This window comes from Aspergillus novofumigatus (genome assembly GCF_002847465.1).
Source record: "Aspergillus novofumigatus IBT 16806 chromosome Unknown P174scaffold_4, whole genome shotgun sequence".
Classification (NCBI taxonomy): Eukaryota; Fungi; Ascomycota; class Eurotiomycetes; order Eurotiales; family Aspergillaceae; genus Aspergillus; species Aspergillus novofumigatus.
In genome coordinates this window covers 3,651,495-3,671,906 of record NW_020194277.1, presented here as the reverse complement: position 1 = coordinate 3,671,906, position 20,412 = coordinate 3,651,495, and the positions used below count along the sequence as shown (strand labels likewise).

The 20,412-nt window shown below is 49.3% G+C and overlaps 4 protein-coding genes across 4 annotated transcripts; 1 reads left to right on the top strand and 3 right to left on the bottom strand.

The window, feature by feature from the left end:
• Positions 1–272: 272 nt before the first annotated feature.
• glcA (type 1 serine/threonine-protein phosphatase catalytic subunit GLC7) lies at positions 273–1,561 on the bottom strand (the record flags this gene model as incomplete). Its single annotated transcript, XM_024829927.1, has 5 exons — positions 273–315; positions 336–364; positions 429–728; positions 885–1,286; positions 1,385–1,561. 5 exons carry the CDS (start codon positions 1,559–1,561, stop codon positions 273–275), a joined length of 951 nt encoding a protein of 316 aa, XP_024683377.1.
• Positions 1,562–4,253: 2,692 nt separating this feature from the next.
• P174DRAFT_370075 (leucine-rich repeat domain-containing protein) lies at positions 4,254–6,715 on the bottom strand (the record flags this gene model as incomplete). Its single annotated transcript, XM_024822306.1, has 2 exons — positions 4,254–6,602; positions 6,674–6,715. 2 exons carry the CDS (start codon positions 6,713–6,715, stop codon positions 4,254–4,256), a joined length of 2,391 nt encoding a protein of 796 aa, XP_024683376.1.
• A 5,884-nt stretch (positions 6,716–12,599) lies between these two features.
• P174DRAFT_195045 (patatin-like phospholipase domain-containing protein) lies at positions 12,600–15,316 on the top strand. Its single transcript, XM_024821296.1, has 3 exons — positions 12,600–12,685; positions 12,986–14,509; positions 14,575–15,316. The coding sequence occupies exons 2-3, from the start codon at positions 13,076–13,078 to the stop codon at positions 15,277–15,279; spliced, it is 2,139 nt and encodes a 712-aa protein (XP_024683375.1). The 5' UTR covers positions 12,600–12,685; positions 12,986–13,075; the 3' UTR covers positions 15,280–15,316.
• Positions 15,317–15,886: 570 nt separating this feature from the next.
• On the bottom strand, positions 15,887–19,408 carry P174DRAFT_504460 (tetratricopeptide repeat protein; the record flags this gene model as incomplete). Its single annotated transcript, XM_024831206.1, has 5 exons — positions 15,887–16,791; positions 16,845–17,060; positions 17,123–17,954; positions 18,013–19,048; positions 19,101–19,408. 5 exons carry the CDS (start codon positions 19,406–19,408, stop codon positions 15,887–15,889), a joined length of 3,297 nt encoding a protein of 1,098 aa, XP_024683374.1.
• Between the last annotated feature and the right edge of the window lie 1,004 nt (positions 19,409–20,412).

Here is a 20,412-nt window from a genome sequence, read left to right as displayed (position 1 = left end):
TACCTTCCATATAGAGATAAGGGAAAAAGTTCAGCGTAGAAGGAAACTGTAAGACCGGAGTCGCTGGAGTAGCGATGGAGGGAGGATAATTGTGACGGTCCTGCATGTCGAGAGGTCTCTGGATGGCCTGGTGTATCCGCATTCGATCGTCTGAGGTTATGTCTTCAGGGGGTCGCTGTGGTAATTCGCTATGTCGTGTGTTGACGAATGTGGGATTGTAACGTTTTATCTCCGCCCGAACCTGCTGCACATGGAAAAGCTCGTATGATTTCTTACTTCTTCTTTGGTTTGCGCGGAGGAGTGGGCGCGCCTGAGCTCATGCCCCGTAAACGTACTTTTGTTTCTTCTCTGCTGGTTTCAGAATCTAGAAAAGCCATATTAGCAACTGGACCACAAGTCGTCGTCAGAGCTTAGCGCTCAGAACATACCTGGAATGAACAAAGAAGGCTTTCGTCGACACTCATCATTGCACCGGCGTTGTCGAACTCTCCACAATAGTTGGGAGCGCTGAATAGCGTTACAAGCTGTCTCTTCGAGAAAAATTCGTAACCGTCCTCGACGACTTGGTGTGCACGGCATATCAAATCCATATCATGCTTCTGGAGGAAACGAGAAACGACATCGGGACCGAATGTGAACGATACACCTCGGTCGTTCTCGCTCCAGCCGGTGATATCTTTGTCGGGATCGGACCAGAGAAGATCGCAGAGAAGACCGCAGTCAGGGATCTATCCCAGTTAGCAAAGCAAACCTTGAGCTGCGAGAGCCCGGGGGACCCTTTTCGACTGTTTCAATAGTACAGACAGAAAGGAATCCATAGAGGCCCGTAACGAGAAAAACGACCCAATCCGTGATATGAAGCTATGAATGGGAGAGAAACTCACATCGGTAGGACGCATGACGCGACGGATCTGTTCCATAGAGTTCAGATCGGGACTGAGACCGCCATGCATGGTGAAGATCTTCTCGTCGATAATTGCCGCGATGGGCAAGCAGTTGAAGCAATCAGTGAATGTCTTCCAGAGCTTGATATTGTACCGCCGCTTGCACTCGTCATAGAAGCCATAAATACGGTTGATGGAGGCACATTCGTGGTTACCACGGAGAACAAAGAAGTTTTCGGGATATTTGATCTTGTACGCAAGGAGGAGGCAGATGGTCTCGAGCGACTGCTTGCCACGGTCGACGTAGTCTCCGAGGAAGAGGTAGTTGGCTTCAGGCGGGAAGCCACCGTACTCAAAAAGACGCAAGAGATCGTAATATTGGCCGTGAATATCACCGCAGATCTGACGAAGGCAAAATCATCAGTTTCGATCCGATGTGTATGTAGGCTAGCATAGTCGCCAAGCCGCGGCAATAGCCGGAGGAACAGGCATCATCTTACCTTGATTGGCGCTTCCAGTTCCAACAATATCGGTTGAGAGATGAAAATCTCCCTAGCCTTGGTGCAAAGATACCGAATCTCCGCTTCCAACAGTTGCACCTGCTTTCCAGGCCGGCTGCCCCTCACCTCCAGCAGTCTATCAATGATGTTGTCCAGGTCCACTTCTTGATCAGCCATGACGTGCTGATTCTCGAGACGAAACCGAAGAAAAAAGAGTGATTAATACAATGGCGTTGAATAACGAAAGGGAGAAAAGAAGGACGAAGAGGAGATGGTAGCTTTCGGAGCGCTCGGTACACCAATTTAGGCGGCGTCTATTAACTGTGATAGTAGAAAAGATGTTAGAGCTGCTCAAATATCATGAACAGTGCGGTTGAGACGCGTGATTCAATGCGCCCGGGAAATTTTTTTTTCCCACCTCCCACCCGTGATATCGAGAAGAATGATGGGAAGCAAAAAGAGTAGACGGCTTACCGAGATAGAATCTAGATGAAAATATGGACTCAAAGGAGTTTGCAACAGGCCAAATGGCCTTGGGAGTGGTGAGGTGGAGGATCTGGCAGTTATGCCAGATGGTGAAGATTGTAGCAGCCCGCTCTAAGAATTATCCTTGACTGATGACGCGCGATGCAAAACGACGAGATGCGGCTCCCGCAGATTCTGGACAAGAATAAGCGTCGAAAAAAGAGCCCGGTGTTGTTGGATGGGGTTGCTTTTGGACCGGTGGGAAAAAAACGGGAAGCGTGTAACGGGAAAACAAGCGACGGAGCGGATTGGCTTGAGTGGGATGGGACTAGCAGAAACAGATGAACGACGGGGATTCGACAAGGACGTTCTTTTTCTTCGTTCAATCTGCTGTTGTTGGTGAAGATGATACTATTATTCTCAGAGGATGAGAGCTTCGAAGAAATCGATGATCTTGGGTTGTGGTGGCGTGAGGGGGTGGAAGGGGAGGGGAGGAAAGATTGTTGGTCGGCAATCAAGGGATCTCAGGTCTTCCTCTCTCTCTTGCTCTCCAAACTATCTCCCGTTCAAGCGGTCGAGGCGGAAGAATTTTTATTCCCCTTTTGGATAGCGTCTTATTTCGAAAAGTCTTAGCTTTTTTTTTTCTTTTCTTTCGCTGATCTCAGGGTGGTCGACCAGAGAAATTAAGAAAAGGTCAGAATGAGTTGTGATGCAGGCCAGAACACAGATAGCATGGGTAAGGGAAGAGAAAAAGGGAGAGAGGAGAGTTTAGATTTGGTGTTGCGGGTTGGGATTGGCGCGCGCATAAGGCGGCGTACCGTCTGTCCTCTGTGTAAGGTAAAGGTTGGGAGCAAGTCATGTCATCTACCAGGTACCTAGGAGGAAGAATGTCGGGTATCTATTATTCACCTCCATGATAATGCTGCACTCTTAAAAGACTGCCTTAGATGTCTTCCCGTTATTCATGGCTTTATTGCTGTCTTTGGCTTAGATGGATATGCCTGACGACAGCAACTAACCTATGCGTTCTTTATGACCAGTTTATATCTCGGCTGCACATCCAGCTCCAAAAATAGCGCTCAGGCATAGTGTGGTCCAAGTACGACAACAAACTTCACTGTAGACTCCTCCCTCTGCAAGGAGTTTCTGTTATGACTTATGGCTGTCTGTGACCGGTTGAAGCTTTAAGCATTTGGTTAACTCTGTTAACTCTCCTCCCATTGCCCTATCTAACCCTCCCTATTCTCTTCTCTTTCCAGCAGCCGAGCTACCTTGATGTCTATACCTAAGCATCCTACCGGGAAGCCCCACCCCCGGTCTAGACGGATATCAGCGAGTCCGAGTCTATCCAGATTCCAGAGTCCAGAGTCCAGAGTGTGACACTGAATTCGATTCGCGATCTTCCGAAAACGCGGAGGAGAATATAACTATATTACGTGTGATGTAGTAACAGCCTCGAGAGCGGCCAAGGTGGATCGCATCTAATAAAACTAGTATCGTCTGTTGCAGAAATATGACTCGTCATAGTTAAATTCATGTCTCGTGCATTAGGCCCGAATCTCATCACTTGGTCTTTGACAGGAAAAATAACCGAAAGAAAAAACAAGATCGCAGGCGAGTATGCATCGTGCAATGATAGACAACGACATCTCGATGAATGTAGATGGCAGTCCTCACACAACGCATCATTAGGAGAACCAGAAAAACCACCTTTCAGGAAGACAGTGATGGGAGGGGGAAAAGCATGAAGCCGGAGAAATATAACCATAAAAACTCTGAAGCAAAATCCAGTAACGCCTTGACGCCAGCTCCAGCTGCGCTTCATTAAAACATACAATACAAGCGGTCTAAACACGAAAGCGACTTTCTTTCATGATGCCTCCCAAATGTCGGTCCATATCGAGTGCCGATTGCGGATAGAGAAACAAGGATGTAAGGTGAGAGAATCAGGGAGACCGACGAGAAGTGGCCGGAGAGGGAGCAAAAAGTGTTCAAACATCCAGCCCGCAATTTCGAAGTTTCACGTAACGCCATAAAAAATGCAGCCGAGCCATCAATTGCCAGAATAGCACACGCAGGCAGCCAGTCGTGACGGCGAGGCGCAAAATAACCAAGAATTTGACAACGCGGCAAACGAGGACCTGCTTATCATCTTTTTCGAGATGCTCAGAGCCAAAAGGAAGGTTCGTCTGTCGTGCTTCCAGATGTAACTAAGCTCCAAGACTTGCAGTCTTTGCAGTCTTTAATTCCGCACCGAATAACAACGAAGTCCGAAAATTCTGTCTTTTTGGTCTCATAAATACTTTTGCTTTTCGTTCGATTGGTTTTGATTGGCGTAAAGGGTCTGTTGCCGCCATGTAACCAAGGCAGTCGTTGTCTACTGGCGTAATCCCCATTCGTCGACTCAGGGGTTTCCGCCACTGAGTATAGGTTGGTTAGCTGCCCTTGGGAAAGTTCCTGCAGACAGTAGGTTGGATTCGCCAATGCTCGTCCCTGTACGAGGCATGCTGATGCTCTTATCCCGAGTACGGTCTCCCATAATCGAGAGCCAACTGCTACCAAACTCCTGCTTGAGAGCCTCCAATTTCTGCAGGTAAAATTCTTCGTCGGCCTTCCAATCGGTGTTCTGAGGCATGTTCTGCAGAACGGAAGATCTTTTGCCCTGGGATGAGGAACTAGTGTCGACCGTTCCGTCAGGGTGAGGTATATTGGAGGGTTCGGCCTGGGGTCCACCATCAGATTTCCATAGACGGTCGGTAGGCGTCGAAACAAACGGATCAACGGGCAAGTGAACATGCTGCATGGGAGAAACAGAAGGCACCACCGCACCTGTATCGCCATTATCATCAGTGGGCTTATCCAACGAGATGTCAACAATTCTCCGCCGAGCACCCTGCTTTCGTCGACTGGACCCAATTCCGCGACCATTCTCTAGTGCTGGCGCTTGAGAAGCCTTTGAAGCTGCGGCTCCTTGTGTGGCATTCGGTGGTTTGCTAACGACAGCCACAGCCGAATGGTCCGCTGCAGCTGACCGAATGACTGGCGCGCTTTCAACCTCTGCAACCCGATCGATCAGCTGTTTCCTTTCGGTGTATCCTGGTCCCGAACCATCGATGATTATGTCTTCTGAGTAACCCGGTGTGCGGCGGAAAAGGTTGAAAATCACGATACGGTAGTTGGAATGCGTCTTGACGAATGGATTTCCAGATACCCAGATCTCCCGTATCTCAGGGAGGTTGGTCAGTCTGGCAATCTCTGTAGGATCGAACAGGTTGTTGTCTCGCAGATCCAATCTCTCGAGCGAAGGCAGCCGCTCGATACCGGCAAGCGAACGGAGACGGTTGCCACGAAGGTTCAGAGCTGTGATCGCAGGAAGGGGGTTGCGAGACAGCGAGTGGAGAGAGTCGATCATACAATGAGACAGATTGAGAGCTCTCAGAGCGACTAGAGAGGCCAAACTGTCAGGGACTTCGGTGAAGAGGTTAGCCGACAGGTCAAGAGAATGCAGGCTGTTGGCGACGGGTGCCAAGGCGGCTGCAGTGACCGAGGTCAGGGAGTTGTCAGGGAGGCCCAAGTGCCGCAGGAACCGCCATTTCGATGGCGGAAGGATACCGGACGGCAGACTTGACGAGCTTCCGTTACGGTACCCTGAGTTTTCGCTAGAGTTCGAGCTACCCGACCCAGTACGCCTGATCCGCGAAGAAGTTCCTCGGTTGTGACGATGGCTGGAGTGTTTTGAACTGGTAGGGCGTGAAGGTGAAACGCTTCCGGTCCGTGCTCGGCCGGGGGTAGCGCCTTCAGAGCCTACTCGCATCATAGAAACTGCCTTGGGGCTTGTGCTTGTTCCAAACGCTGTTTCAACGACTGGTGAGCCGGGAGCGGAAACGGAGCCTGAGATATCAGGCTTGTGCACTGGTTGAGGATGAGCATTTCCGTTCCAACCGAGAACTGGCGAGTGCTGAGCCTTCGACGACCGTCGTCGGCGTTTATCAATGTCATCAAGCACGATTCCGGTCAGCAGATCTCCCATGTCTTCGACGTTCGCCCTTTTTAAAGTCAATGTTCGCAACTGCTCAGACAGTCGGTCCCAGCCGAAGAATGAGCGGTAGTCTATATCGATAATCTCTAATACGCTCAAGTTTTTAAAAGCATGAAGAGGAACTGCAGTGTCAAAGGGAAACTCCTCGTACCCACGTATTAAGCGGGCGCGATGGTCGGGGGCTAGACGTAAACAGGGGATTTTGGTAAAAGCAGAGTACAGATATTTAAGATCAGCGTCCAGGGCAGCTTTGGCTTTCTCGGACTTGGACGCCGAATCCTTGGATCCCAGACCTATCGAGGACCAGAGAGCACTCATGCCGGACATGACACTACGGACACTTGACACGGAGTGAATGGAATCTCTGTCGCCTTTGGACCGTTGGGGTTTGTTCAGAAACGAGACATAGGACTGCGATACGTCGTTATGGATATTCTCCAATCTAACGTTCATGGGTCCCACGGAAATGGAAAGGTCCTCAAAGCAGGAAAGGAGGTAGAAGAGATGATGAGGGGTGAGGGTGAGTTTGGCGGGCTTGATGTTATGAGAGGCAAACCTCAATGGCCCGAAGGACAAGGCTGCCGCCAAGGTCGACGAAGTCGAGCTTGAGGACAAGCCCGATTGAGTAGGTTGTGCATTTTTGTTGGTTTGGCGTCTTAGCTGCAGTGCATTTGCAAGAGCTTTCTCATGGGTGCGTACGAAGCTTGCGAGATTCTAACCAGGAAAAGTATATAGGTTAGTACACACCTATTTGCAGAGGAACCAGGTGCTGGGTCCGAACTAACTTTGATGAAAAGCTGGCCATCTTCAGTGTTCAGCTTCTCCATTACGAAAGTTGCTTCGCCCAATAAGACGGTATCCAGTCAGGCGAACTCTGATGAAGGACGCTCAGGAGGTACTCGTAAGGCGAAAGACAGGAGTCGGCATCTTGCTGACAACAAGCAGGAGGGAGATTGAGAAGTGAAATGAGCTGTTGATGGAAAAGAAACTAGTTAGCAACAATTCACCCCTGAATTCCCATAACCATCCACATCCTCCAAGGTAATGGGGGTTGTATATGGTAAGAGAGAATGGCCCTGAGCAAAAGGAGGAAAAGGAAGCAGGGGAGTACCTCAAGAAATATAGCGAGAGCCGGAATAGAAAGCCTTGGACAAGTGTGATAAACCAACAAGTTCACAAGACCTTCCACCGCAACGAAAACCTTTCGTGACTGTTCTGGAGGGGGAGAGGAAAACGTTGTCCAATCTCAGGGTCGGTATAAGTTTGTCGCCTGGACAGACCCGAGAGAAAGGGGCTTGCTGAAGCAGTTGACGTCTCAAAGAATATGATAGAATTTGGGGATGGACGGAAGATAGGACCAGGGGGTTGCTTTTTTTTCTGGAAGCTAATATGCAAGTACCGCAATCTAGTGTGAGCCTGCGAGGACCTGAGTGGAGGGTGGGCGGAGATGGAGGTGCGCTGAATCAATCAGCTGAGGGGCTTAGGGGGAAGTAAGCAGTAATGACAAGGTAAAGTATTTCGAAGGAGTAAGATTGATATCCCACTAGATGCGAGTAGTGGTTTGGGGATAATATCCAGAGAGACCTCAGGAGGAATCGAGGAGAGATGTATAAAACAGGAGGGGACCAAGAGCGCAATATAATCCAGGAGGCAACGGGTAGGAAAAGACGGCAGGCGACGATTAGCATTATCATAATTATTATCTGTTATCGTATGAGTTTTGATTTCCTCTGGGTCACGGAGCCGCCGTACTGGGGCTGTTGTCGAGGTACTACACCCCATGGTATGGTACGGTACGGTGGTGGAATATTTGGAGTACCTTAGAATTGTAGGCATACGCTATTCTCTTTCCCACTGTCTTCTTCTACTCTTAGAATTTATTCGAAATAATAATATCGCAATGTTATTCGTTGATTTTGATATGTACTTTGCTCCTTTCAAAACGCCATTCGTCTATAGATTCATCAGTGGCGACCTAGTTTGGGGCAAGCATAGATGTGGTTTGTCCAGTGTCAACACCATTCTTTTCCTCTGCCGCCCCTATCAAGTTTCGCATGTAGTGTCACTAACGTACACAGTACCAAACGATAAATAAATTGGATAAAATAACTAAAACCTAGGTAGATAGGTATGTACTCACATATTTGGTGATCTCCGACAGATTGCCCGTCTATGATGTATTATTATCTTTCGATTTGCCCTGACATTGCACTCAAAAGTATCAAATGTATCATCCATATTATCGAACCGTTGGTACAGGGAAATTACCCATTGGTCTTGGCCTTAGTTATTTTAGCATACCAGCTAAACCAGAGGAACCAGAAAGCCTCATTCTTCGGGTCTGGGAAAATAGTGGGCTATCTCTCCGAATCCTTGAGGGAGCGGATATCCCGATGGCCGACTTGAAAATCAAAATGTTATCAATTTCGATAACAAAGTCCAATCAAACAAGCGAGCCTTGAAAGGCCACACTCTGTGTGTACACACAAAGTATGACGACTGCGGAGCTGATCATGAGTAATTATCCCAATCGCAGCCACATGATTCAACCTGGGAAAGCTCAAGAAGATGCCGGTCGGCTGAAAAGTCTTTCGACTTGCGTTATTGCTGTTAGTAGTAGTCACTCCCGTTCCCTACTGACCTCGATATGGAGGTGTATCGAATCCTAGCGTTCGCTTGACCCGTGCTGCTCTATGGTCCACATATTACGATGCAACTACGGTCTGTGGTACTTGCGCACCCCGCTGTGATTGGTTGGAGGGATCTCAGCGTGCAGCTGATAGCGCCTGGCGGACATGCAAGTATATGCACAGTGGACGAATCACAGGCGGGGCCCGGTCACCTACATAACGCTTTACCAAAAAAGCTCTAGATAGGCACAGCAGGCAGGGAGTGAAGCAATTAGGACGGAATTAAAGAGTACTAGAAGTGGCATCAGGGACAAGGAGATCATCGTAGGTACAGAAGAAGAAAAAGCAAAGAAATCGGCCTACAAAAAGACCATACACTAGTGGCCTCAATTTGATGAGAATGAAAACTTTGAACCTGCTCCGCATCCCGTATATCGATACCATATCAAGGCAACTATCAGTCATGGAATTCGTTATCTGAAACTTTGCTTGGATTGCTCAGCATACGCGAATATCACTCGGATTCGGACCTCGCATTGATCTTGACATTTCTGAAGAGGCTCAAGTGGTGCATTTAGTATTATGTTGTATTATTTTCTCCTTGTCTTTTCAATATCAAATGACCCGATTGTGGCTGGTGGTCATCTTGTCATTGGCCATAAAGATGCTTTGGATGAACCCTTCTTGACTCAGATGCTTACCAAGTAAATTGTTAGTTCCAAAATCTAAAGATCACATTGCATTGCATATCCTCGATTTAGTATCAGGTACATTAGCTTTTACTCCCTTGGTGTTGGGGAAAGCCTCACCATAGGTAAGCTGAAGATATAATTGTCCCCGCTGTCAGTCACACCGCTCATCATCACACCACTTGACCTACAACCACTCCACCCTCCTTGACTTAGAGGGCGGATACCATCAATCGTTTGATCCATGGTTCCTTGCCATCCTCTTCATAACATCTGCCATGTTATTGTCAGCTTCATACCATACGAAAGCCCACGTTCTTGTGATCGCCGGAAACGTCTTGCAAGAAGCTGTATTGGCCACAGCTCTCTAAGTTGACCACTATCAAATTTTGAGTCGTTTTACGTGAAATCAAAGGCACTGATGGGCCCTTTTACAAAGCAAAATGTTGCCAATACTTCAGGTTGCTGGATGAACCGATCAAATGATGTTTCAGAAGTAATGCATCCCTTCAGCTCCTTGCTTGTGGGAAAAGTTTGATGGTCCATTCATGAGAACAGGTCATTGACAGCATGATTGCAACTGCAGAGTCAAGTCGCAAGCGATTGCGAGGTGTCGCTACAGCATGATGCACCTGCAATAAGCGAATCTCGCGCATCGAGATATTCTACGAAGGTTTCTGATGGATAGCTAAGGTATGCTTCCACAAATACCGATCTTTCTTGGAGGGTACAAGGCTTCGACGGTAGCTACTATCGACATTTCACAACACGGGAGTACGGTGTTGAGCTCTTTGTTTACGCGGACCCCTGGGCAATTGTTTCACACGACGGGGAAAACTTCTTGGCGACAATGATGTTTGGAGGTTAAATCTCCCATTCGTTCTCCGACGTAGGAGCATTCTGCATGAAAGCTCAATATGCAGTAAGGGGAAACGATGAGGAAGATATTCAAGGCTTGTAAGACCAGCGCATAGCATTCTTTTCTCTTGGAAAATTTGTCGGGAAGAATTACACATGACCCCCCCAGAAAAAGCTATGACATTTGACTGAAGCCCGTAATCCAAGTTGCTGAAACATCATCCCTTGAGCGGAGGAAATCCGTCCTACTACAACCCGCTTTGATGAAGAGAAACCGGGCCGGACGTGGAGACTTGGATAGCATTTGCAGCTACATAACCTACCATTTTAGGAAGGGAAGATCTGACGGCTTTCTTTCGTCTTGTGGGCGGGTCAACTCTCCACTGCGGTCAACCGCCCGAATGATCAGCGATCTTTACGCGAAGAGCGATTCTCGTGCCAATCAAATCCACCGTGGCGATCATACGCACTGTGCATTTGTGCACAGTGCACTCCCAAGCCGTAACTCAGCAGAGGGGGTAGTGCATAGTATTCGACTATTCATAGGTCAACTCTCATGATGTATGAACGCAGCGCCAAGCAAAGATTCGGCGTTGACTAGTGGTATGTACGCGATGCCTACATATGTAGCGTGCACATACCATCACACCAAGGCCATGAAAAATGACCGATCTTCATGCACGAGTCAGAAAGAGGAAGAGGTCCGGCGTAACAGGCGGCATCACGAGTGCGATTGGGTGGTGCGGCCGTTGCATGGAGGGGAGGGCACAATTAAGATTAAGACCTATGCAGGTTGCTGTTTCTGGCAAGGTGATTGTCCTTTGTTTAGTAACAGTTCGGAAAGTAGATTCCTCGAAAAAGGACAGTGTTTAACGGCGACCGGGGTGTGAGGTAGTATTTCTTGACACCCAGCGGCTATCGCGCGTTAAGCGAATAAACTTGGTTGAAATTACCTGATGTAAACAGAGTACATCTACGGACGAGAAATACATATACGGACGAGAAAACTGTATTGATTCACTTTCTGTGGACTCAGCTTCGGCAGAGGGCTCCTGGATACTATGTGCCGGTCTTCGATCCTTGGAGGATAGCATCAGAGCTGAGTAAAAGCCAGGTGGAACAAATCAAGTGAACGACCAGGACACTTTTCTTTTTCTGCCCCTCAAGACCCCTCCAGTGTCCAGTCTCCATTAGAGGGGCTCGTCTACAGCCAGCATCCTATGGAAGCGGCAACAAGCCGAGCAGGCTAAATCGAGCACGCTAATGCTGCATCGACCAAGGCACACATTGGACTCAAATCCTTCCATATCTAAGTGGTTGTATCCATCGCCACCGCTGTTTCTTGAAGGATGTCCATACCTACGTCAATAGGAATCATTGTTGGCACACCGCACCCTATGTGCCAACTTTATACCAGCGGGGTCGTGTCTGCAACGCTAGGCAGGATATCAAGCAGGTAGCTGCAAATCATTCGCCTCCATGATGCTTGAGCCGAGCCAGTAAGCATAGCACATCCTTGGGCCGATCTCATCGGATCGAACCATTGCTATCTTCAATGTATAACATTGGTTCTTTCAGGGTATGCTTGTCGCCTTGCACTAAAGGGAGTCCCGCCAGTGAAATTTTCCTTCCTTCCGGAGTACCACATTCAGATATCCCGCAATGCTGGAGGGTGGTGTATGAGGCTTGGTTGCTATTTCAGTCTCGCCGATCAATGTTCCCCTTGACCCCGCTCAACTCTCCAAGAAGATGTTTCTTCATCATTACGGAGTATTCTGCGTAGACTACGTAAAACCCTGGTTACATAGTTGAGATTTGGGCGGCTAATGCTGCGGTGCTTTGGTGATGCCGTTGGCTCTCTTCTTCCGAATGAAGAGGACCCCTCATGGGCGGTGCCATATTCAAAACCTAGCCATGTATCACCAATGGCTGACTGCAGCGCGGACTTTGTTTGGTTCGGAGGCTAAAGCTGGGGTAACCAATGGTATGTATGCAACTGTATGGCTGGCTATCAATTAGATACTTGGCTGTTGCTCTGGTTTGTTTGATGATGTTTACGGAGGGGTACTCCGTTCAAGCCACGCATTCTAAAGCCAGCTGATCCGTTACCTAGACATGCGCATTGCCTTGGATATCGCGTGGGCTGCGAAGGTGCGCGTGTACAGGACGCATTCCAATGTCCCCCAGATAAGAAGCAAGATCCGGGGAAACTTGCGTGGAATGCATTGCCAAGTGTACGCACGTGATATAGGGGGTTCGCACACCACACTTTGGCTTCGATTATGGTAAAGCCGTGGCAGGGTTGCGTTTTGCAATGTCGATCCATCAGCAACTTTGGCCATATAGATCAGACATGCGCAGCAGATGCTTCAATGGTGGCTGATATGGACCTGCTGAAGTTTCGGAAAAGTATCAAGTGTGTGAGGCAAAATCTTGGTCATCCTGGGATTGATTGAGGGGAAGAGATGTTGAGCGGAATGCTAGTTATCCTGGGATTGCAATCACTAAGGCGTTCGTCATCTGGAGCGTTCAGTTGGTTCTGGAGAGCGAATGCAAGCTGCAGATAGCCTATGAACGGTCCATAGGCCAAAAAAGGAACAAACTTCGAGGTCGATACTCCGTAAGTACTCCGCTGTTTGGTCCAAAGTTCTAGTCTGTCTTTATCTAAGCCCTTGTCCTCATCCTTGGAAGCGTTTAAAGTGACAGACCCATGGGTCCTGTGTTTCGGACTGTCGGTGAGCGGGGTTATCAGAACGTTATCTTCTTCCGCCTAGCTGATTAGTCATTTGATATAATTCCCACACTAGTTTCAGAAAGGGTTAGACCGTATCAGCCACAGTCCACCCACTAACCTGGAGCTGGATTTGTGGCTTGCTTGCTGATACGTGGGGCGGTGACACCATCTGACGTCGATGTCAAGTTAGTTGCGGCTTGCAAACAGGACTTGGGGACAACATCTCAGCAACGTCTCTTCTTCCTTCTATCTATCCATTATGAATGATTTCCAACAATGACATCGGATGAAAAGTCTGCCACTCGCGACATATACGATCCCAATACGCTTCCCGACTATGACCAGGAGTTTATCAACCCGGATGACCTCCGGCAGTTCGAGAAGGCGCTGAATGCCCCCGAAGCCGCACCTCTCGTTGCGCTCAATGACTGGCGTCCAGTCAATCAAAGAGTTCGGAAAAGCCGTCGATCCAAACCGAGGAGAAGCAAAGATGAAACGCGAGAAGGTGTGCTCTACACGGTGTTGAAGTGGCCATTCCTCTTCACGGTGTTCGCATGGATTACGGTCCTCGGCTTCGCCTATTCACTAACACGCTTGTATATCTTCCTATATGAGCAATTTGTGACATGGAGAGGCAAGAGGGAGCGACTCAGGAGAGAGCTCTCCATGCAGACCAACTATCAAGACTGGCTGAAAGCGGCACAGGCCCTCGATACTTACCTCGGAAATCTCAAGTGGAAGGAAACGGACGAATATGCATACTACGACCACCTTACCATCAATAAAGTGGTTGCGCAGCTGAAGCAGACCAGAAAGGCAGCCGAGACGGAGATGCAGAATGGACGTTCAGGCCTGAGTGATCCGCCTGCCGTCGAAGAGCTTTGCTTCCTGCTCGAAGCATGCGTGAAGAACAATTTCGCAGGCGTGGAGAATCCTCGACTGTACAGCGAAACATATTCAGGAACGAAAGATCTCGTGGAGGAGTACATTGACGAAGTTCACTCTTGTATCGGGCTAGTCCTGGATAGTAAGCAGATTTCGAATGAGGACAAGTATCAGTTCTTCAAGCATCTGGACACCAACTTCGGTCGCACGGCTCTTTGCCTGTCTGGCGGTGCCACATTTGCCTATTACCATTTTGGTGTGATCCGGGCGCTGCTCGATAACGACGTCTTACCCGAGATCATTACCGGAACGTCAGGAGGAGCCTTGGTTGCCGCTCTCGTCGCTACTAGGACTGACGAGGAACTGAAACAGCTGCTCGTTCCGGCTCTGGCTCATAGGATCAGGGCGTGCCATGAGGGCTTCACAACGTGGGTGCGGCGGTGGTGGCGAACGGGGGCCAGGTTCGACACCCTGGATTGGGCTCGCCAGTGTAGCTGGTTTTGCAGGGGCTCGACCACATTCCGAGAAGCCTACGAGAGAACAGGGCGTATATTGAATGTTTCCTGTGTTCCGTCTGACCCTCATTCACCGACGATTCTTGCGAACTATCTCACCTCGCCTGATTGTGTCATCTGGAGCGCAGTCCTTGCGTCCGCGGCAGTCCCTGGTATTATCAACCCGGTTGTTCTAATGACGAAGAAGCGTGATGGAACACTTGCTCCATATTCTTTTGGACACAAGTGGAAGGACGGCAGTTTGAGGACGGATATACCTATCAAGGCTTTGAATCTGCACTTCAACGTGAATTTTACAATAGTATCACAGGTAAGTTCTGCTTGCATTTGGGTCATTAGTAACTAGTAACATCTTCTAACGAAATCATATTATAGGTCAACCCGCATATCAACCTCTTCTTCTTCAATTCCCGAGGATCCGTCGGCCGACCTGTCACGCATCGTAAAGGCCGCGGGTGGCGCGGAGGGTTTCTGGGGTCCGCGATTGAACAGTATATCAAACTCGACATGAATAAATGGCTTAGAGTCCTCCGCCATCTCGAGCTCCTGCCTCGACCATTGGGCCAGGACTGGAGTGAGATCTGGCTGCAGAAATTCAGCGGCACCATCACGATCTGGCCCAAGACCATCCCCTCCGACTTCTACCATATACTATCGGACCCTAGTCCAGAGCGACTAGCACGCATGCTTCACGTGGGCAAGCAAAGCGCTTTCCCGAAGATTCAATTTATCAAGAATCGGCTCAAAATCGAGAACGCCATTATGCAGGGTCTGCAGCAGTGTTCCTCCGGCGGAGGTAGGGTGATGTCACCGATTCTATCGCGCCGACGCCAGGACCGTGCACAGGAACATGCAGACCGGATGGTCGAGCGTCTCGACCAGAGCTTCCCAGAGCGCCAGTCGGATTACAAAGACGAGTCCCACTACATGGAGGTCTCAGACAGCCTGTCTGCAGCTTCGTCCCGCCCACACACCCCAGACGCGCGACGAAGCAGCATGTTCGAGGAAATGCGGCGCCAGTCAGCCGTTTTCTTTGACGATTCAGACATGTACGCCGACGAGGATGCAGTAACCACTTAGAGCGCCTGTGTCTTCTGTTCTTCCCATTCCATCATCGATTTCTGTTTTCGGATGCCTGCATGGATGGCTGGTGGCTAGTCGGCAACGGTGTTAGCGGGTGCCAGGACACCATGCGTGGTCGATCTTCGGGGATCTTCGCGAAGGGATCCCGGTCGCATAGTGCCATTTCTTTTGAACATGCTGCGTGACGTTGGCATATGACATACCCCTAGAGTAGATCCAGTTTCGTCTTGTATCATATGATTGTTTTTAGCCTCGATTGATACCTTGCTGTCACGCTCGTTAATATATTGTTTTGATACTTGGTTCTTACGAAAGGAATTTGTGTTATCGCGTCATGCAGTAGCTTGAGGGATACCTGGCGCAGCATTGATGATGATACTTCGTCGTAAATAACAGTGACCATCACTGGTGCAGGTAGAGGTACAAGGCAGAAATTTACCTCAGATTTGGACATAAGCATAATTTTCATGAATAGCATAATATCGGTGCTCAAATCAGTGTATATCGCAGGCACAGGCGCAGACCTTAGGAAGGATTATAATGTTCGTTGCTTCGTCCATAGTAACCAGTATAGTACAATTCGCTCACGGACTCAAGGCGATACTTATATAACCAGGAATTTACTCGTAATCTCCCTCGCTGACTCCAGGTCACCGCTTAACGCGAATATATTCTGCAGCGCAACGGCTGCTTCGCGCGAGAAGTCCTCCACGAACTGAATCCCAACTTGCCCGGCGTGGTCGGTATCCTCCATTACGACGTCGCTACTGTCCGCTGGGACCGTGTTCATGGTCAGCGGCTGAGAGATCTTACCCTGAGATACCGTCTGAATCTGCTCCCCAAGCGCGAGGACGCGGTGGTACCCTTCGATAGCGAGATGCGCGAGGCCGAGTAGATGCCATACGCGAGCAAAGTTGAACTCCATTTCCTGCCGTTCCTGAAGGAGGCTTCCCTTTCGCTCGCGAACGCGACGGTATTCGTGCATGAATGAGAGGCCCTGCATGATGAGGTAGTGGCGGTTGTCGGACTGACGTTTGAGCGAGTGGTGGATGTAGCAGAGGGCAATGGAGAGGAGGACGGCAGGGTTCTGGTCGTCGAGATCGTATGCGCGGAAAAAGTAGTTGAGAGCTGGGTAGAAACTGTTGCCAGAATATAGGATGTGGCCATATAGCACAAGCAGGGCGACGTCCAGCTGGTCAGCGGGAATGGCTTCGCCTGACTCGTCGCGTGTGGTAAGTGTCGCACGCTCCTTGTAGATTGACTCTCGGACTGCTTTGCTGGGTCTGGAGTCATTGGGGCCATCTGGGATTGAAAAATCCATGGCCTTGATCTGCCGCAGCATGAATTTCATGTTTGGTGAGGAATGGAAGAGAGATCGGTGAGGGTCGCCGCAGAGACGGCTCAACATGGAGAATAAGCGATATGTGTCTGTGACGAACTGATATTCTTTGATGAACCAGCGTGCTTCATTTGCAAGAGTTTCCTCGTCTTGCGCCTTCAGGGCACATGCTGTACGGGTTAGTATACCATCGAGCGAGACCAAGGTGCCAGGGGCAACTTACTGAACCAGCAGACGTGGATCAGGCGAGTGCAGGGTTTCGAGTGATACCAAATACTGGCATCTGCAGCGGCTGCAAGACTATCGTAGGCTTCGTCAGGCTCCCCTTGCCCTGAGACGACAAGAGCGTATTGCAGGAATAAGTCCAGCCACTCGTCGAAGCTGATACCATGGTAGTCGGTTGGTACAGCATCCTGGAGAGGCTCTTCGGTAACTGTGCCTGTTATAAGTGTAAGCTAAGCCGGATTATGTCTTTTCGGAGTGCCCTTTTTTTTTACATACCTAAAGACTCCTGAAGCCGACTTGCCATTTCCTGCATCTCATCCATGAGAGTACGATTTTTATACTTTCCCGCCTTCCTTTGTGCTTCCCTTGAATAACCCAAAAAGACGATGTTGCGTTGGAAAGGATAAAACACCTTATTGGAGCGAAACTCACGTAGCAAAGCATCCGTGATGTCGAGCCAGTCCTCAATCGCTTCGGCATTGCCCTCTTTGACCCTTGGGTGAATATTCAACAGCTTCCCATACAAAAACTGGACAAGCTCTGTCCTTTCTCCCTCTGCTTCTTGGACATTTCTCCTCGTAGCGCTTACAGAAGTAGTGGTAAGCGTCGGAGCCAGTCCTTCAGCATGTTCAGGCGGTACAGCAACTCTCAGACCCTCTAGTTCCGGATCGGTCTCGGTTCTGAACTCCAGCGCGAGTTGTTCCAACCGAGTATCCTTTCTCCGGCGATGAGTTCTGGTTTCCTGTCGCCCAAGCAGGACGGCTTCGTTGACGTACTTCAGCGCTTGTTCGGTCATTCCGATGCTCTCGTACAGCTTTGCGAGCTGTGCACGCGACTCTATGTTTCTTGCATCATAGTCTGCTACCGTAAGATAGCAGTTCTCAGCTTCTTCAATGTTGCCCAACTGCATGAAGCAGTCTCCCATGGCCATGAAATAGCTGATGTCGGCATACTCGGTAGTCTGCTGGATCGGTGTATAATACCGGAGCGCGTCCCCCAGTAAACCAACTTCCTTGAGCGCATCAGCAACCTCGCGGAAGAGGTCGCCATAGTCATAGAGTCTAGCCCCTTCGGAGGTGTCTTCTGGGTTCAACCATGAGAAATGATGCTGTGACGCTGTCAGAAAGATCTGAGATCCACAAGCCACGTTTGCCCTCCGCACTTACCAGAGCTTCGTCTTTGTGATCGTAGCCCATCTTGAGACGAAACAGACCAAGCTTGATCCGAAGTTCAAGCGGAAGGCCCAACCCATATGAATCTCGCGGCCAACGTCCTGGAATATAACCATCGACTTTGATGCGCCTAGGAGAATCGCTTGCATCCCATTCGCGGTCATCTTCGTTGAAATTTTCCCACATGGTATCATCTCGGCGACCAAGAAGCCATCGCGAGACAGACTTAAGAGCTCTTAATCCTTCCTCATATCGGCCTAGATAGCTGAACAATTCGGCGTATATGTTGACGTCGGACCAGGAAAAGTCGGGAGCATCTTCCGGCTCAAAGGACTTGTAGTACTCAACACTGTCCGTCCACTGATCTACAGCCTTCTGAACTTCGTTGAGATCAATGTAGGCTTCTGCCAAATTTCGCAGAGCCCTTGGATGGTGCGGAACCTCTTTGAGGATTCTTTCGTATTCCGTGACAGCCCGGCCGTTATGGCCCAACTCTCGATAGACTGCAGCTCTTTGAAACCTCGCATTGTAGTTCTTGGGTTCAATGTCAATGACACGACTCAGGCAATAGATGACATCGTTCAAGGCTGCAGGACGATCATCACCAGCTCGATCAAGTATCATTTGCGCTACTTTGAACCATACCGATGCATCCCTCGGTCGCGTATGAGCGCCGCTGAACAGCGCCGTTAGAGCTTTGTCCTTCTGACCCTGCGCTAGAAAGATCTCCGACAGCAGCGAGTGGGCAGCAAACATCTCAGGGTTGATGTGGATTGCACGCTTCACAAGATCAATGGCGGTTTCATAATCGCCATCGATAAAGGCCGAGGTAGCCTCCGAGTGCAGCATCTTGAATTCCGCACTGGGCTCCAGTGGCTTACGAGGCCCTCTCTTAATTCCTTTCCCACCACGGGCGCCCCATCGTCCAGAAAAAGGCCCCGTGCCTCTTCTGCGGCGTCGTCTCCGACCGACCGAACCATCATCGCCTTCCTCTGCAGCATTCTCGTCTACGTCTGAAGGCTCCTCTTCGCTAGAAAACGTCAGTGATCAGGGACAATTCAATTTCGGATGAACAAACTGACGTTGAAGATTCTTCTGCTGAAAATTCATAAGTGGAGTCCTCCGCCGAGCCATCCATTTGCGAATACTCCTGTGCATCCTCCTCGTCCTCGTACTCCATAGCTTGCTGGCCAGGTAGCTGGGAGGTGCTCCGTGAGAACAGATCCTTGTAAAGGCGAGGATCAATTACGGAGTGGAGTGAGGATTCGCCCGCGACGGCTGGCTGAGTACCTTGCCAAGGGTACTGCATTGTCTCATCAATGTCAGGATAGGCGGACTCCTGAGATTGATGGGGACGACCGGACCCATTTTCATCGCCGGGATATTCCATCTTCAAAGTGTCCAATATGAACTATCCACCTGGATCTATGACGTTGCAGAGAAAATCAGATGAATCGCAGTCCATGAACGCAGGAGAGTAGTGCTGATAAGCTCAGAGATGACCAGGTGCAGATTCACACAAGCATACAGAGTACGAATGTATCACCAGGGGTAGAGTAGACTGATCCAGCATCACAAGGAGGTCTCGGAGCAACTCAACTGCAATGCTGGATGCATCTGATGGCATGTATCCAATTGAGCAGAGTAGAGTACTGTCCCCAGTCTCCACATTCATTCAAGGCGCGTCAGACTCGTTTCAACGCAGACAATGCTGGTTGGTTTCCACGAGGCTGATTCAAAAGAGGATAAAAGGAAAGACATAAAGGATCCTCATGAGCTTAATTCATAGCAACAGATCCCCACTATCTATAGCATGCGAGCTGCTAACAGCAAGCGAGCGGTCTGATTGGGCAGGAGATTCCTCGGACTTCACCAGACTGATGAAACCACAGTAGTGTAGATGATGAAGTTCCGTGAAGAAGATACAAAGTAAAGCTCAAAGAGATGAAAGAAATTCTGGATAGTCCAAGGATCACAGCAGAAGTGATGGAAGCTTCTTTTACGTTGTCCTGGGTGTTGGACTAGCAGATGGCTGACCCAAGGAAAAAAGGCGACCAAAAGTGCCCAACCGGAAAAAGCCTCGACTGTCTCCTCAAACTGGAAACTCTTCTTCCTCTTCCTCTTCCTTTCTTCCTCTTCTTCTTTTCCTCCATCTCTCTCCTTCTTCCATCCCTCGTCCATCCTCCATCATCTCTAATCTCCTCCCTCTCCCTTTCACCCTCTTCGTCCTTTTCTCACTTTCCTTTTTTCTTTTCCTTTGATGATTCAGGTCTCTGCGTGTTGTGTTTGACACACTATTGCAGTTGGTCCTGACATCCTTTCGTTAAAAAAAGAGACAAAAATATACCACGCGAAAAAAAAGAAACTAAAAAGGTGGCCTACCACTACCAAATC

What these genes read in the sequence shown, in the direction of transcription:
- P174DRAFT_195045 (XM_024821296.1), top strand. Translation starts at nt 13,076, where the DNA reads ATGACATCGGATGAAAAGTCTGCCACTCGCGACATATACGATCCCAAT. An exon ending in ATTTTACAATAGTATCACAG is followed by an intron (nt 14,510 to 14,574) that starts GTAAGTTCTGCT and finishes ATCATATTATAG; the next exon opens with GTCAACCCGCATATCAACCT.